At 39.7% G+C, this 14803-nt stretch overlaps 5 protein-coding genes across 7 annotated transcripts; 1 reads left to right on the top strand and 4 right to left on the bottom strand.

The window, feature by feature from the left end:
- Positions 1 to 69: 69 nt before the first annotated feature.
- LOC111830247 (GLABROUS1 enhancer-binding protein-like 2) lies at positions 70 to 1740 on the bottom strand. Its single transcript, XM_023781952.1, has 4 exons — positions 1639 to 1740; positions 1153 to 1428; positions 764 to 1057; positions 70 to 667 (listed from the first exon to the last, which is right to left on the bottom strand). Exons 1-4 carry the CDS (start codon positions 1738 to 1740, stop codon positions 335 to 337), a joined length of 1005 nt encoding a protein of 334 aa, XP_023637720.1. The 3' UTR covers positions 70 to 334.
- Positions 1595 to 5807, bottom strand: LOC17882139 (transcription factor GTE9). The gene is made up of 10 exons (XM_023780236.1): positions 4369 to 5807; positions 4240 to 4288; positions 4039 to 4146; positions 3538 to 3599; positions 3182 to 3248; positions 3016 to 3099; positions 2818 to 2933; positions 2665 to 2731; positions 2421 to 2563; positions 1595 to 2217 (listed from the first exon to the last, which is right to left on the bottom strand). The coding sequence occupies exons 1-10, from the start codon at positions 5503 to 5505 to the stop codon at positions 1948 to 1950; spliced, it is 2103 nt and encodes a 700-aa protein (XP_023636004.1). The 5' UTR covers positions 5506 to 5807; the 3' UTR covers positions 1595 to 1947.
- Positions 5808 to 6155: 348 nt separating this feature from the next.
- On the bottom strand, positions 6156 to 9706 carry LOC111829941 (ribulose-1,5 bisphosphate carboxylase/oxygenase large subunit N-methyltransferase, chloroplastic). Of its 3 annotated transcripts, none has more exons than XR_002833206.1 (13): positions 9192 to 9705; positions 8990 to 9065; positions 8624 to 8829; positions 8457 to 8543; positions 8253 to 8345; positions 7901 to 8055; positions 7728 to 7812; positions 7550 to 7636; positions 7344 to 7463; positions 7079 to 7180; positions 6810 to 6984; positions 6560 to 6741; positions 6156 to 6447 (listed from the first exon to the last, which is right to left on the bottom strand). XR_002833206.1 is itself a non-coding variant. In XM_023780237.1 (12 exons), the coding sequence occupies exons 1-11, from the start codon at positions 9561 to 9563 to the stop codon at positions 6817 to 6819; spliced, it is 1551 nt and encodes a 516-aa protein (XP_023636005.1). In that variant the 5' UTR covers positions 9564 to 9706; the 3' UTR covers positions 6156 to 6447; positions 6810 to 6816. The 3 variants fall into 3 exon arrangements, 1 of the variants encoding a protein (XP_023636005.1); XR_002833207.1 differs by having other exon boundaries at positions 6663 to 6741; XM_023780237.1 differs by lacking the exon at positions 6560 to 6741 and having other exon boundaries at positions 9192 to 9706.
- Positions 9707 to 9954: 248 nt separating this feature from the next.
- LOC17881466 (COP9 signalosome complex subunit 3) lies at positions 9955 to 12928 on the bottom strand. The gene is made up of 11 exons (XM_006287753.2): positions 12610 to 12928; positions 12279 to 12394; positions 11939 to 12185; positions 11741 to 11798; positions 11563 to 11652; positions 11259 to 11324; positions 11015 to 11104; positions 10768 to 10926; positions 10555 to 10676; positions 10307 to 10379; positions 9955 to 10219 (listed from the first exon to the last, which is right to left on the bottom strand). Exons 1-11 carry the CDS (start codon positions 12792 to 12794, stop codon positions 10148 to 10150), a joined length of 1278 nt encoding a protein of 425 aa, XP_006287815.1. The 5' UTR covers positions 12795 to 12928; the 3' UTR covers positions 9955 to 10147.
- Positions 12929 to 13149: 221 nt separating this feature from the next.
- Positions 13150 to 14802, top strand: LOC17882424 (phosducin-like protein 3). Its single transcript, XM_006286484.2, has 4 exons — positions 13150 to 13516; positions 13846 to 13989; positions 14095 to 14300; positions 14491 to 14802. The coding sequence occupies exons 1-4, from the start codon at positions 13269 to 13271 to the stop codon at positions 14661 to 14663; spliced, it is 771 nt and encodes a 256-aa protein (XP_006286546.1). The 5' UTR covers positions 13150 to 13268; the 3' UTR covers positions 14664 to 14802.
- Position 14803: the final 1 nt, after the last annotated feature.

Raw genomic sequence — 14803 nt, 5'->3', positions numbered from 1 at the left:
AAACTTTATAATAATATCATTTCCGCAGTGAACTCTCTCTCTCTCACAAGCGACAAATACCACTGGTCATTTATTTTATTCCATTCCAGTAATGAGAATTTGTTTTTTTTAACTAGATTCACAAAATCTCACACATTGCAGCCATTTAGGAACTCAATTCCTGTGAAGCTAAGCACACATATTCCAGTTGCTTTGTGAAGACAGACAAGAACCACATCCATTAAGAGTTTATGAGTACTAAAAGAAGCAAGAACCAATTCACTAACTAGATATTATATCCAAGCCAATTCCGAATCCAAATGCAGCAAGTGGCTTTCTTCATTTCATCTATCATTTAATTTGCTGCCTCTGCAAGGTTTGCTGAAAATCGAAGCTTCTTGATATTCAATTTACTTTCCTCAACACATAACGCTTTCCATTCATTGCTCAACTCTCTTCTTTTCTCAGTTCCGAGGTTCATCAGCTTCTTAACATGCAACTTCTTCTGATAATCACTTAAACCTTGAGACATCATGGTCTCAAATGCATCCTGCACTGCGCACAACTCATCATCGTCCTTGTTACCATCATTCTCTTTTCCAGCAGTACCGTTTCCATCATCAAAGTCACTTTTAGCTGTCCCATTGCCAATTAAGGCGACAACCTCGTCCTCCTTAAACATCTCCTCCTGATTCAACAATATCCAAATCATTCAATAAGCATTAGTGGCAAAAAAGGAAACTGATTCAAAAGAGATGAAATCAAATACAGTTGTGTCACTTACTTGAGTCTCGCTCTGGTGTGCTTTATCCATATTAGCAAATTCAGCATCAGTTTGGCCCCAAATCATCATTGAAAACCCAAAAGCTTCAGAGTCACTAGACCTAGTAAAATGCGGATCATTTCCTTGATTGATCTTCTCCATGTGAAGAAGAAACTTCTTTTTCAACTTCCTGATCTTACTCGACAGCTGATCCTTAGAGACTTTCACATGAATGGAACCTCCGACGAAACGATAAAAAGCATCCCAATCAATTTTGGTCTCGAACCCTGTCTTTGCTCGGTAATCAACTAGCCCCTGAGCATTATCAGAATTGTGGTGGCTTTAAGGAATCACAAAACCTCACAACGCAATCATCGGTAACGAAGTACATGAAACAAAGTATAAAAGACCTTTAAGATAGCGAGCTCATCTTCTTCGTTCCAGATCCGGTTGCTCATCGGAGAAGCCAACTTGTTGTTGTTGTTGTTGTTCCTAACCTTCTTCTTTTTCTTCTTCTTCGTCTCTTCTTCTGTTAGTGTTTCGGAAGCAGCACGTTTTGAGGCAGGCTTCCGTGGAGGTTTTCGTCGTCGGGAGAAAGATGGAGAGGTATCGTCGGAGTAGTCACCGCCACCATCAACAACAGGGGAAGAGAAATCTAGCTGCGTCGGAGTCGCCACTGTGAATTGCTTACTTTATCAGCTCCCAATGGCTAGCCTGATTCTATAGGGAAGTCGCAAGTAAAAACAAAGCTGGCATGCAGAGAATCCCTTAGTCAGGGTCAGGATATCAAATTGCAGAATCGAGTAATTGGAGATATTTCGAGTTTCCTTTTATCTTATATTTAATCTGTTAAAACATTATAATGTTAGAATCGAATTATCAAATTTTTATTTTACTGTTACACACGAATCACATGTCTTTGCTGCACGAAGAGAATCCACGACCAACACAGCACAACGCAAACAAGGAAATAGTTTTTTAAGACTAGAAGAAGCCATTTCTCACGAACATTCCAAGTAAAACTTAAATTCATGAATGACCATGTTTCCACGCTTACTACCAATCCTCTCCTCAGTCACATATTACACTGGACGCCTCTCTCTCTCTGCTTGGGCCTACTGTATCACACACAGTAGATATTTTCTTTTTTTGGATTCAGAATCCAGATAATTCTTTAGTTTGACTTTGTGGATCTTCACACAAGCTCAATCAATCTCTCCCTCTTCTATATCAATCCCAGGAGCTGGTGAAGTGAGCAGATCAGCTTCCTCCTCATCCTCATCCTGTTTCATAAACAGCCCAAGCTGCTCCAGAGGATTACTACCCCCAAAACTGAAACTACGCAACCCATCATGAGACACATCAGGCCCATCCTCCTCTATTGAATTTGTCAAATGGTCTGTGTTTACTGTTTTGAGCAGCTCCAGATCCTTGAGAAACTTTGCGTTTTCATTGAGTTCAACCGACTGCTCCATCTGCATCATTTACCATGAAAACTCATGTTTCAGTCAAACAGTGGGGCTAGATATTCCAAATTTCTTCCTTAAATACCTTTTCTGATTCTTAACCATAGAGTTCATCCATCACAATATAGTTATGACTAATCCATTCAGCTGGTATGAAATACAATGAACCAAGGAATGTCTTTCACATGCAACGCAGTAATAAACATCTTTACCTCCATCAATGCCTGGCGTGCTGCTTCTCTTTCAAGCTCCAGCTTTCTCTTAGCCTCAGCCGCTGCTTCAGCTGCAGCTTGTGCCTCAACTTTCCTACGAGCTTCTTCAGCTGCCTTGGCTTCTGCTTGTAATCGCGCTTTCTCTGTTAAGAAAGGGCACATATCAGGTTGCAGTATAATTTTATCACGTAGAGATGGTAAATTTAACCAACTACACTTGAACTAGTAATTCCAGGAAGCAAACCTTTCTTCTTTTGAAGCTCAAGTTCTTCTCTCTCACGCTGCAGCTTCTCCGGGTCTCTTGTGTCATTCTGATCTCAGGAATACATACAATTTAAGAAAATTCATTTCAAAGGTTATAAAGGACTTAAATAGTGGGTCCGAACCCACAACAAACCTGGTTAAGAGGTTTCTCGCGGGATTTCAAAATCAAGTCTGCAAATCGATTCTTTAAAAAAGCAGCTCTGTAGATCTTTTCAGGAGGTAGTTGCTTCTCATTCTGACCACTATTTCCTAGTGTATTAAAGGGTCAAGAGTGAGATGCCACCTCAGACACAAGAGCAGAAATATTTTTCTGCCACACTTCTTATCTTACCATCTTGCTGACAATCGACCTCTTCAACAGAACTTATTTTCTCCTGAGATGCACTTTCCAGCTGATCTAACCCACCAGACAATGCTACTTGAACGGAAATAACATATCATAAGTTCCAGCAAGCAAAACCAAAATTTTAAGCACTAATAAAAGAAAATATACTCACATCCTCTCATTGGGGAAGCACTTGTAGCTCCATCCAACGTAGATTCAAGATCCATGTTTTCAATCCCCTATATCAGCGCAGGACAGGAGCACAAAGAAACAATTAGATTACCTAACAAATCTGGGAATCATCAAGCAAGTTGTTTCTAGGTATATCAGGATACACACAGACTATACCATCCATTTCATATTATACCAGCAGTAACAAAACTGTGGTCAAAGAGTATATCCTCCATATCAAATTATATTAACTTTGTGAGAAAGTAAAAAAGACATCCACATAGACATATACATTGTGTCGCACGAAAGCTCAGTTATCCAACTTTTCATGTTATTCCAGACCCTTATCATATGTACCTTTGATGTCCTTGGTAAACTTGAGATATTAGGACCACCGAACACATTTTCCAAGCTATTACCTGGATCAGTTATATGCATCCAAAAAGGAGCAATCAGAAGTTAGTACGATCCAGGGGATAGTCTGAAATTCACAACAAAAACAAGAAACGGAAAACAAAATACACTTCATATTTTAGTTGCTTTCAAACAAGTGAATGTAAAAGGCCTCCTACTTTCAAACGGTTACACAAATATCAGTCGCTTTCATTTCACAGCAAAAATCAGTCTCCAAATACATAATGCAGAAGATAAAAAAGAAAGAGTGCTAGTAATATATGGCTACATACATAACCACTTCTGCCTGACATACTATACCAGCAGTAATATGGCTACATACATAACCACTTCTGCCTGACATCATTTGAGGTCCGGATTTGAAAATAATAAATGCAACAACCAAACCCCAACAAAAGTTTCATTAAACAATAATGACAAAATAAACAAGCTAAAGAAAGATACCATTAGAGTTTCCAAACACCAGATCCTTTTCTATCGTGACAGGACAAATGCTTGAATTTGGGAGTTCATTTCCACCAATGTCAACAACCTCATCATCTATTTCACTCGCTATATATAATAAAGATGCAGTCAGAAAGTGTCAATCTGATCAAATAGTCAACCAGAAAAATTTATCAAACAACAAGTAGGCTATAAGCTAACCATCACAATGTTGCATTGATGAACTCCCTGGCACTGATCCATGCAAAAGCTGCAATAAGTAATATTTTCCATATCAGCAGTCATGGTGCTATTAAATCATTCAAACATGATATATAGAAGGAGAAATACCTCTATTTCACAGGGTTCAGCACTTGATATTTTGTTTTCGCTCTCTCGCAAATGCCCGTCTAAGAGATCTCGCAGCTGAAACAAGGCCTGGTCACTGAGATCATTAATGTCAATGTCAATCTCGATCTCATCATCTCCAACCGCCCCTTCATTTGAGTTGTGGTCTCTCAAAAAATTTATTAACTGTGCTGGGAACTCAGTCAAGGACTCCAAATCCCTGCCAAGCTTGAGTCTGTCCTCACCAGTCATAACCTTCTTAACAGGCTCTAAGATGTTCCCACAGTCCACTGGACTGGTCTTCCTCTTCTTAGGCATAGGTACAGGTATTACAATCCGTTTTTCCTCGTGGGCATCTGAGTTACTCGGTTCAGTGTGAGTTTTAGTTCCGGATAATTTTTTCTCGAGAGTCTTCCACCTCACTTCGAAAAACTTGCGAAGTGTATCAGCCATGACATAAACATCATTACCAGGTGGATTATACGTCATTGCATTGCTAAAGGTAAGCCGGACATCAGCAGCAAATTCTGACGGACATGAATATGTCCCCGAAGTTAACTTATTCTTAACAGTTCCTAAATCCATTGGATGCTTAATAATAGTAAAATAATCCAGTATGTTCAGCTTGACAACATCCACGGGAGTATTGAAGACCCAACCATACTGGTGTGACATCAATCTTTTTAGGAGCGCCTCACATTGCTTCATCAGAAGCATCACTGCAGTAGTAACAGGAGTTGGTTTAGCCGCAGCACTTACGGGGTTCACTGTCTTTCCTGGCCCAGTGGAGCATCGAGACTTTCCAAAACTCTTGGCTTGACTCAAACCACTTGCAGAAGAACTAGTGATAGCCACTGATCTAGAAAGCTCAAAATTCTTCTGGAAATACCTAACCTGTTCAAGCTCCTGTCTTAGCCTACGAATCAACTCTTTCCTATCTGATGATGACATGCCAGACAAGGGTAATACCATTTTCGAGACACCAAACGTTTCATGGTCAGTATAGTTTAACCGGCCGAGCTTTCTTTTGGAACAATTAGAACCCTCTGAGGCACTAGGGCTATCAGACCCGTCATCATAATCTCCACCGGGTGTCTCAAAACAATAATCTCCAGGGAAACCACCGTTTCTCACAGTCATATCGACGAAGTTCTGATTTGATTCCCTTAGTCTCGCGTCTATCCCCGGATCAGTCTAATCCTGCAGGAAACTTACGGTGCGGATTTGCTTGAGAAAGCTAAATCTCTGAAACAAATCTAATATAACACCGCAGACGAAGAAACCAGAAATCTCGATTCGATAGACACAAAACCCTAGTTTTATCAATTCATATATGAACTCGTAAACACTTCGAATTGCCCCAGGGAAGTGAAGACCGAATACGCAAAGAAGACCGACTGAACTTGAGAGTAATTGTGAAAACCGATGATCCAGCTGAAGCGGAAGGCAGAGAAAAGGTAAGAAGAAGTGAAACCTTAGAGGAGCGAAGGGAGCACGACTAGTAAAACCCTAAAGCTTGATAAAATTAGAAAAGGCAGATGGCGAAGACGACCGAGAGAGTAGAGAGAGAGAGAGAGAGAGAAATATATCTGATTATCTCTCTCTTCTCTTCACTTTCTGATTTCCACCATAACGGTGCAGCGGTTATCGAGTTTCGGCAAAGAACGATCAATATACACCGTCGGATTTGAATCGGACGGACTAGGGTACTTCAGCTTCAACCCTTGATCTAGCTAGAGATAGACACCATTAGATATTTTAGATGCGGAGATTTTTATGAGTCAACGCAGTCAAAGAAACGCGTGCCGTTTTTATTAGTTCTATCTGCTCGTCTTGACGTTTTTGTTTTCCATTAGGCTTTTGAAGCTATAACAGAAAAACTGAACACGACTCTCAACATAAAAAAAAAAAAAGCACTTAAACTGAACACAACGCGAGTTCAGAAAGGTTCATGTCTGTAATTACATTTCGCAGGATTTCTACAATGCGACTTAAGCTTCATTGTTGAAAGAAAAAGGACAATCATTGGCTGAAACATTTGCATGTCAAGCGATAGGTAACGCTCCTAGTACCCCTACATACCTGCAATTTCAATTTGAAATGTATTAACACTTTTTTCAACTTCTGAATCCAGGAATTGTTAAGCCTTCTATAAGAAGGTAGATTTCAGCTTGCAGCTATTAAGAAATCTTACAAAATCAAAATTAATTGGGAAACTTCCTAGTCATGTTTTTGAGCAGCATACGCTAGGATCAGATCTAGACTTGTATAACAAAAACTGACTATCGTTAAGCCACCTCAGATTGTAATTGATCAAAGACACGAGAACGAATTACTCTTCTGCCATGTCCCACAAATTGCAGCTACAACACGAACCTGAACCAACATACTTTTAAAGTTAGAAGATACTAGTTATCAAGTGAGAGAGGGGAGGAGATAAGTGCCTTTTTTTTATTTTAAGGATGGAGCATATGGTGCTGGGCATGGGGAGATGCTTGTATCAGGCAACTGATTTAACAAATCCACTGTTGTCGTAAGGCATGCAGCTAGTATTTTCTTCTCCAATTGGACAAGCCTGGTTGCCACTCGCTTCCTAGGACTCAAACTAGGATCTGCCAACTATTGACCCAGAAATTTATTAATATCATGCAGGAAATCCACACAAAAAAAATAGTGTTTTGTTAGGTAGCAATCAAAAAGTCTAACGACATACCAATGCAGCATCTTCTTTCGGAGTAGTAGGGTAGCCAGCTAACCGTCTCATGAAGTAATTAGCAAGCTGATCTAGTACTGCTCTTTCCATGCAAGGGCTCATCTACAAAAGAGACGGAGAGTTAAACCTTTACAAGAGTGTAAACAACTTTCTATGTAGGAGTAACATTGGAGGCCTCACAAGGGACTGATCATTTGACGCAATCAAGGTAATGTCAAAATATTGCTTAGTAAAAGGCTTGCCAGGTCACTCATCCTCTACTTACCGGACAAACTGGACCTTGGGACGAAATTACTGATTGCATTTCAGACGGATCAGACATGTAACCCAACCGTAGGTAGGGAAGCATGTCTTGGACAGCTTCTCTTTCTTTTCCCACACGTACCTGTGGTGGATGCAAAACACAAATCAGGAAAAACATCTCAGAGTAGACTTGTTCAATCGAGAAAGTCACAACTCACAAGTTCACACCTGAAAAATTTGTTGGGATAACTTTCCGTTCCTTTGAGCAACCATTCTCTTGTCCTGATATTGAGAATCCTCAGTGTTCAACGCTGCCTGGAGTGCATATGATGCATAAAACATGCAAACAGTGAGAAAATCACACTACACTAGTGTTTACACTGACACAACAAAGCTTCATTATTACCTCAACTATTATTCTGTCATAAGGGTTATCTTCATCAACGAATCCATAGTTCAGAAGCAACTTCGCATTAGGTTGTGGCCCACACCTTCAAATGAAGGAGGAAGTGCAAAAGTATGAATGATAGATCAGAATTATAAGCAACCTGTCGGAAGCAGTTTGGCTCACAGACGTACCAGACAACTATAGGATCACCAGCCTTATATGGCCTATCTACCACGAGTTCAACAGCACCATCAACAGCAGTAAGCATTGCCTTGCAGTTGGAACAATAGGCCAACAAGGGAGGGCCAAGGGGAACCAAAGCAAAACGACGAGCCAAACCGACATTCTGAGTACAGGAAGACAATTTAAATTAGAAGAAGCAACAATCAACGCCTGACTAGTTGATGAGCTACAAGCTAAACTTTAGATTTAGCTATAGAGTAGTAGAGGTAATACCATATTGTTATAACTAACTCGGTATTCTTTTAAACACGATAAGACATACAAGTTGTGAAGAGGAAATCTTAAAAGAAATATAATTACTTGTAAATGCACCACACAGGACTGAATGGCAACAAATGCCTGTTTGAAAATCTCATATGAAAATGCTTCAGTTGGTATGTCAAACGGGTATTGCTGCAAAAAAAAATCACATGATGTAAGTCCACTGCCGCGGTTTAGCATTCCATATATCAAATTGAAAAACAGAAGTCGAAGTCTTAGGTAGCAAATATATTGGTCAAACACCTGAAACAAAGATCCAGCCATAAACCAGACAGTGTCGAGCTCATTGTATTCTCTTTTGATCCCCTCAGCCCTCTCAAGAACTTCGGCCTGAACCATGTTACAGAAGATCAGAATTGAGAACCCTTTAGACTAGTTCATTACATGTCATGCATACACTAATGCAATACCTTGGTCGGACTACCAGTTAGGTAATCTAACTCAGCCTCTGACCACAGCAACGGAGACTCCGCATCTAACTGACCTCTTCCTCTTTGACGATCAAGTTCCCTTATATAGGGATACCAAACTGATTTTCTTCCTTGTTTCTTTTCATACATCAAATACAAAGCTAGGCAAGCCAGTTCTGACAATTTGTTCGTCGTCAACAGTTCGGCTGCATGAAAAGTGGCTTCAGATAAGCATCAAAATTTCCCTATTCCTACTCTCGGTTTGCAATCAAGTAAGAGGATATAACAAAGTCTAATCTGAATACAATCGCATTATTGAAACAGTGGAATCCTCGACTGGGAAACGTAATAGGGAATGGCTCATACCAATAGTCTCGTTTCCCAAAACTCTTTCCAGTGTGACCACCAAAGAATCGGGAACTGAAAACGCCACATCACCCTTCTGTAAAAGACAGATTAGTAGGACACATGCACTATAAGATCCCAGAAATTGGACTTGAAAAACCCGATGGAAGTGTATAAAAGCAAATAAATCTTTGCTGAAATGCTGAAATGCTAAGTCAACCACCTGAAGATCCTCACTAGCAGCAACATAATGTATGGGTTTATGCTTCTGATCATGAGCTGGTCTCTCATTAAGAACAACCTTGCAAGGTGGCAAACCATTCTTGTCCATCCAAAACTTCAAATCCTCGGAGTCATCTCCTTCCTTTCTGCTCGATGCTTTGCTCTGTCTTTCGTCTTCCTTTGGTGAACCGCCAGCGACTAAAGTATCTGAGCTCGAAGCCGAAACGCACAAGCTCCTCCGAAGAACCGATCTCGATGAAGAGACCAAATTAGTGTTCCTCCACCGAGGAAGTGAAGAAACCCTAGAAAGTGGTAAAGAACGAATTGGAAGAGCGACGCATTTAGAATGGAAACATGTGATAACCCCTTCCATAGGAATTATCAAAATCTAAGATTCCGATTATGTCGAAACTTAAAGATTCTCCGGCGCCGAATCTGAGGATTTAGCTTTGTTCTTCACCTGCGTTTTCTCAGATTATTTTTTCCATTGAGGATAAGAGAGGGAAATGAGAAATCAGGTTGAAAACGAAATGGAGAAGATGCGACATAAAAAATTAGTAAAACAAAATAAAAATATACTTGGCGCTTAGCGAGATCGAAATGGGCCTGAAGTAGCCCAAAACACAACGAAACGGCAGCCTATCAGTTTCCATAAAACGACACGCAGTTTTTAACATTAAAGCAGATTGGATACGACAGCGTTTTGACTACTATATCATGTGAACTGAGGAGTTAAAAGAGTCGCTTAGATTAGCACACCAAAGAGACGCGGCAAAGGGCAGTATTTTAAAGATTTGCGGGTCCATAATGATCTTCTCTACTTGTTGGCCAATGTGACAAAAATATGAAACTTTTCAAACCAACAAAAATGAACAAAGAAACCAAAAGAAACATCCTCAAGATTCACAACTACGGTTGCCTTTGAGACAAGTTCTGGTGCTTTTGGTCTTTTGCTGTTTACATGGAGAACTTCTGAGGGACAGTATCAAAATCGTCTCCAAAGTCATACCTTTGTCTTTCCCGTCCAACCTGACCAAAATTAGTCAAACGGCTTAGTCTGAGAAACATAGGTTCAAGGACAGAACTGTCTTTATGAAACATGGAATTTTGAGTTACCTTTCCAAGGTATAGAGGGTCACATGATAAGCTCTCATCCATGGCCAAGAGATTCTTCGACAGCCCAATAGTCCTGAAAGTCATTTGAAAACACAAATCTTGTTTGATGCTACTACTTGTACTTTGGAAAACCACTGATATCCATATCTTCTTTTCCCCAGAGAAAGCATGGTGGCTTTATGAGTTGCAACTTTTAGCCATGTATTCCCAAAAAAAACTTATCAAAACACTTGGTTTCGTAAACATACCTTTGTATAGCAGAATCCATGATCTCAATCATCTCACTAGTTTTGTATTGCTCAGGGTCCTCCAAGAACCTGACCATTCCATCTTTCTGGTTAATAAGAGCATGTATCTGACCATCCTGGATCTGCATGGTTGGAAAGAAAACATGATATTGACAAAATACCAGTTAAAGTAATAAAGCAAAGCTTCCAAAAATCACATGTTAACGACAATACCATTTGAAGCACATGCATTTCTGCCTCCTTAGCATTAGCAAGTTGAACCATGTTGGCTATATCTTCAAGTGACAGGGTCAAGTACTTCTGTGTCAATCTCAAAATGTTACGCTTGTATAAGGATGACACTGCTTGCTTAACTAATCCAAGGTTCTTATCCTGAAAAATAGCATTTCCCCATGTTACAAAAAGGAATGACTGTTAATATCGGTACAAAAACTATGGTGAGTGTTTAAAGGAAATTTACCTTCTCAAAATCAACACTGTTGGCCACAACCAATGCCTCTAGTTCAGCAATCTTCCCATCGTTGTAACAATTACCCAGTTCAATGTAAGGCTGAGAAAAGGGTGAACGATAAAATTATAAGACTGTAAATAAATCTAGCTGGAACAGAGTACAAAATAACTGTAATCTTTGGACTGAAGTGAACGAAAGACCAGCCTCCATTCAAAAAATAAAAATACAACTCATGGCTACGGTTCAAACTTACTCCACAGTAGCTCTTGAAGTTCCTCTGAGCTGCCGTAGAAGCGCACTTGGGGAGACTGTTAGTAAACTGTATACAAGGTTATAAAAATAACATCAAAGGATTAACTAAAAATTATATAAGATTATAAGAATGACATCATAAGATTAACAAATCCTTGACGAGAAAATAAGACACAGGATGCAACTATGAGGCAAACATTACTCAAAACATCTAATGGTTTCAGCCTTGTGCAATATGATTGCTCCCACGACAGAAAACTAGATACACAAATAAAGTTAAAAAAAAAGTAAAGAACACAGCCAACCTGCCCATTGTGAATGAGAGACACCAATATGTACTTTTTATATGCCTCAACTGCTATGGCATTGCCTTGATGCATAGGAGCAGTCACAACCTGATACAAGTACTTCAATTCAGTTCACACTAAAATGAAAGTCACTCATGAATAATAAGCATGTAGAAAAGAAAATAGAATGCCTAACATTGTAAAAAAGCTCTAATGCTTTCTGAAATCTCTTCAGTCCGATACATATCATTCCCCTGTCAAAAAGTGACGAGAATTAAAAAAAAGAAGAATATACTATAAACCAAACACCACTGGATGGATTCAATGTGGTGTTTTGATACAACCACTGATCAAGGCCAAAAAAAAAAGACAACAATGAGGAAAACTAGCTTACCCATAATAGCAATAGAGAAAAAAGTCTCTTGGCTGCTCAACCTCTAATATATCATCACTAATAATGGAGAAACCAGCTTTGTACCATTTTGCTTGCAAACATAGTTGAAGAAGATCCGGATGCAATGCAGTCAAACGTTTGGGGGAGACCTGAAGCTTCTGAATAGAAGTCAACAGTAGCGCTACCCCTCGCAGGGGATCTCCAATGAACACAACAAGGTCTTTCAATCTCTTACAAAGAGATACAACTGCAATATTTAAAAAGTTAAGATATAAACATTCATCTCCTTGAAGATTAAAAACAGAAAGACGAAAAAAGATCCCATCAAGTCAGTGATTACATTTATCACTCGCCAATCGAATCTGCTCGGCATCGCAGGAGTTGATGAACCGTGCAATTATCGGAACCTCAGCAGAAGCTTTCTCCTCCGATATTGGACCACAGGTAAGTATCTCACTGGAACAATCAAACAATACAAAAAAAAAAAATCAAAATCAGAAATCCAATAACAGAACTTATCATCCTTGTAAACTGTAACCTAATTATACACCTCAAGTTCCAGTAACCAAAATCATAAATAATCCTCAGAAGTATACACAATAAATCAACGAGAACCTAATCTAGTAAGAGATATGAGAAATCCAAAACATCACAAAACAAAATCAACTCACAGGAAATACAGGTAACCGAGGGAATGCTTCGCGGCGTCGAGCTGGCCAAGAGTAGAGAAATTAAAATCGGGTTCGGCTCGGAGCGAGCTCTCAGCTCCTCTCAAAAGATCGTGAAGTGCAGCTAAATCCTCTGCACTCGCCGATAAACCTTGGATTGACGCAATCACAGCTTCCACCGTGTTCATGACTCGCCGATGAACCTTGGATTGATGATACAGAATTTTCAAACGAAAAACAAAAACCCTAATCGATCGCCCTTTTTTCTCCCTCTCAAAATCTTTTTGCTAAGTGTTTTGTTTGTTTAATTATCTCTGGATCTTCTCCATAAAAATACATGTCCCCAAAATATATATAAGAGAATACCCTCCGACCGGTTTCTATGCATAACTCTAGACGAATAAACCGACTGCTAACCGTCTTTTAAACCAGATAATCTCGGTTCGGTATGAATCAGATAAGCAATAGCCTCGGTATTGCTCGGTTTAATCAGACCAATTTCGGGGATCACCTTTTAAAGCATTGCAGTCGTCTTCCAGCAAAGGAACGAGATTGCGATCACAGAGTGTCAAAGCAATCTGCTTTTTTCTCATCTCAGATTCAAAGGTTCTCTGTGTAATCTAAAGGAGAAGATTTGAAGCTTTGTAAGTTGCTTATAAGCTATGGCGGATTATCATTTTGTGTACAAGGACGTTGAAGGAACGTCGACTCAATGGGACGATATCCAGAGGAAATTGGGGAATCTACCGGAGAAAGCTCCGGCATTCAAACCTCCGGGTTATACTCCGGAACAAGACGAGTCTTCAGCTCCTAAGGACCGGGCTTGGTTTGATAAGAAGACGGAGGAGGAGCTTGAGGATCTTGAGGACGACAAAGATCTCGAGGATGATCGCTTCCTCGAAGAATACAGGTTCGTGGATCGAATTGAACATTTCGATTTTTTTTTTTGTATTTACCATCTTAATTTGCAGTAGAGAATCCTTACTGTGATGAATATTCTAGATTGTGAATTCGATTTTCTCGGATCTGTTGCCATAGCTAGCTAGACAGCTCTTTTATCATCTTCTTCTGGATCGGGAATGATATTATCAAGCTCTGATATTTCTCGATTCGTTTGTGTTTTGGATATGAATGCAGTTAAGGGTAGTGTCTAATTTCAGATTTTGGTGGATAGGCTAGACTTATTGTGCAACACACTTCATGCTTCACAAGCGCTCATGTGTTTTGATGCTTTGATAGGAAGAAGAGGTTGTCCGAGCTAAGAGAAGCTGCTAAAGTTAGAAGATATGGAACTGTGACTCCCATCTCGGGATCTGATTTCGTACGGGAGGTTACACAAGCCTCTGCTGAAGATTGGGTTGTTGTATGTCTACACAAAGATGGGTATGCTTTTGAAGTATTTGTGAATGAAGTTTCCTTTTGACGAACCAGTCTAATTACATGCTTGAGACACTATTAAGGCATATTGTTCTTGTTGCTCTTTGATAGTGTTGCAGAGTGTGGTTTACTATTGGGTTGTCTAGAAGAATTGGCCAGTAGATATCCAGCAACGAAGTTCGTTAAGATAATATCTACTGATTGTATTCCGAACTATCCTGATTGTAATCTTCCTACCTTGCTCGTGTATCACCATGGCGCCGTTAAAGGAACTCATGTAGGCTTGAAGAGCTTTGGCCGTAGGTGCACCCCAGAGAGTAAGTTTGAAGCCTTCTTTGTCTGATATAATCATTGTGCATTTGTTTTTGATGATTATGTCATTTTGCATCTCTAGCTTTTTTTCTGATCTGATACCTGATGTGACCACATTTGCGATTGTATCATTCTTTGAGCAGAATGGTTGTAGACTCATGTCTGAACATACTTGCAACTGATTTGGTTTTTCAGGTGTAGCCTTACTTCTCTGTCAATCAGAGCCAGTTCTTAATGATGGCAAAGGAGGAGACGATGACTCCTCAAGGGAAGCTGTGATGGCTGGAGTTCGAAAACAGTTCATAGAACGAGTGGTGAGAGACCATGAAGATAAGGATAATGATGATGATGGTTACAATAGCGATTAGAAGATCAAAGTTTCTCTATTTGTCTGTGTTGATTATTGCTTGTTGAGTTGGTGACTCATAAACAAAAAGTGCTGACTTCATGTGTGTTGTATTGCTTTTTTAAAACAGCTTGTTCTTTTAAAAGAGACAGGTACCTCAAG

Source organism: Capsella rubella, unplaced genomic scaffold, assembly GCF_000375325.1.
Source record: "Capsella rubella cultivar Monte Gargano unplaced genomic scaffold, Caprub1_0 scaffold_6, whole genome shotgun sequence".
In the NCBI taxonomy this organism is placed as follows: Eukaryota; Viridiplantae; Streptophyta; class Magnoliopsida; order Brassicales; family Brassicaceae; genus Capsella; species Capsella rubella.
The sequence above is the reverse complement of the archived record's forward strand: the minus strand, read 5'-3'. Positions and strand labels throughout refer to the sequence as shown.

Excerpts from the sequence above, each read along its gene's own strand:
- LOC111830247 (XM_023781952.1), bottom strand. The coding sequence starts at position 1,740 with ATGGCTTCTTCTAGTCTTAAAAAACTATTTCCTTGTTTGCGTTGTGCT. Across the intron at positions 1,058-1,152 it reads ATGAGCTCGCTATCTTAAAG|GGGCTAGTTGATTACCGAGC; the intron begins GTCTTTTATACT and ends GATAATGCTCAG. Across the intron at positions 668-763 it reads CACACCAGAGCGAGACTCAA|GAGGAGATGTTTAAGGAGGA; the intron begins GTAAGTGACACA and ends TTGTTGAATCAG.
- LOC17882139 (XM_023780236.1), bottom strand. The coding sequence starts at position 5,505 with ATGACTGTGAGAAACGGTGGTTTCCCTGGAGATTATTGTTTTGAGACA. Across the intron at positions 4,147-4,239 it reads ATCAATGCAACATTGTGATG|CGAGTGAAATAGATGATGAG; the intron begins GTTAGCTTATAG and ends TATTATATATAG. Across the intron at positions 3,600-4,038 it reads GGTGTTTGGAAACTCTAATG|GTAATAGCTTGGAAAATGTG; the intron begins GTATCTTTCTTT and ends TAACTGATCCAG.
- LOC111829941 (XM_023780237.1), bottom strand. The coding sequence starts at position 9,563 with ATGGAAGGGGTTATCACATGTTTCCATTCTAAATGCGTCGCTCTTCCA. Across the intron at positions 8,056-8,252 it reads CCTGTGTGGTGCATTTACAA|AATGTCGGTTTGGCTCGTCG; the intron begins GTAATTATATTT and ends TCCTGTACTCAG. Across the intron at positions 7,464-7,549 it reads TATCCCAACAAATTTTTCAG|GTACGTGTGGGAAAAGAAAG; the intron begins GTGTGAACTTGT and ends CATCCACCACAG.
- LOC17881466 (XM_006287753.2), bottom strand. The coding sequence starts at position 12,794 with ATGAACACGGTGGAAGCTGTGATTGCGTCAATCCAAGGTTTATCGGCG. Across the intron at positions 10,677-10,767 it reads AAATGCATGTGCTTCAAATG|ATCCAGGATGGTCAGATACA; the intron begins GTATTGTCGTTA and ends CCAACCATGCAG. Across the intron at positions 10,380-10,554 it reads ATGGATTCTGCTATACAAAG|GACTATTGGGCTGTCGAAGA; the intron begins GTATGTTTACGA and ends AATGACTTTCAG.
- LOC17882424 (XM_006286484.2), top strand. The coding sequence starts at position 13,269 with ATGGCGGATTATCATTTTGTGTACAAGGACGTTGAAGGAACGTCGACT. Across the intron at positions 13,517-13,845 it reads CGCTTCCTCGAAGAATACAG|GAAGAAGAGGTTGTCCGAGC; the intron begins GTTCGTGGATCG and ends ATGCTTTGATAG. Across the intron at positions 13,990-14,094 it reads GTATGTCTACACAAAGATGG|TGTTGCAGAGTGTGGTTTAC; the intron begins GTATGCTTTTGA and ends GCTCTTTGATAG.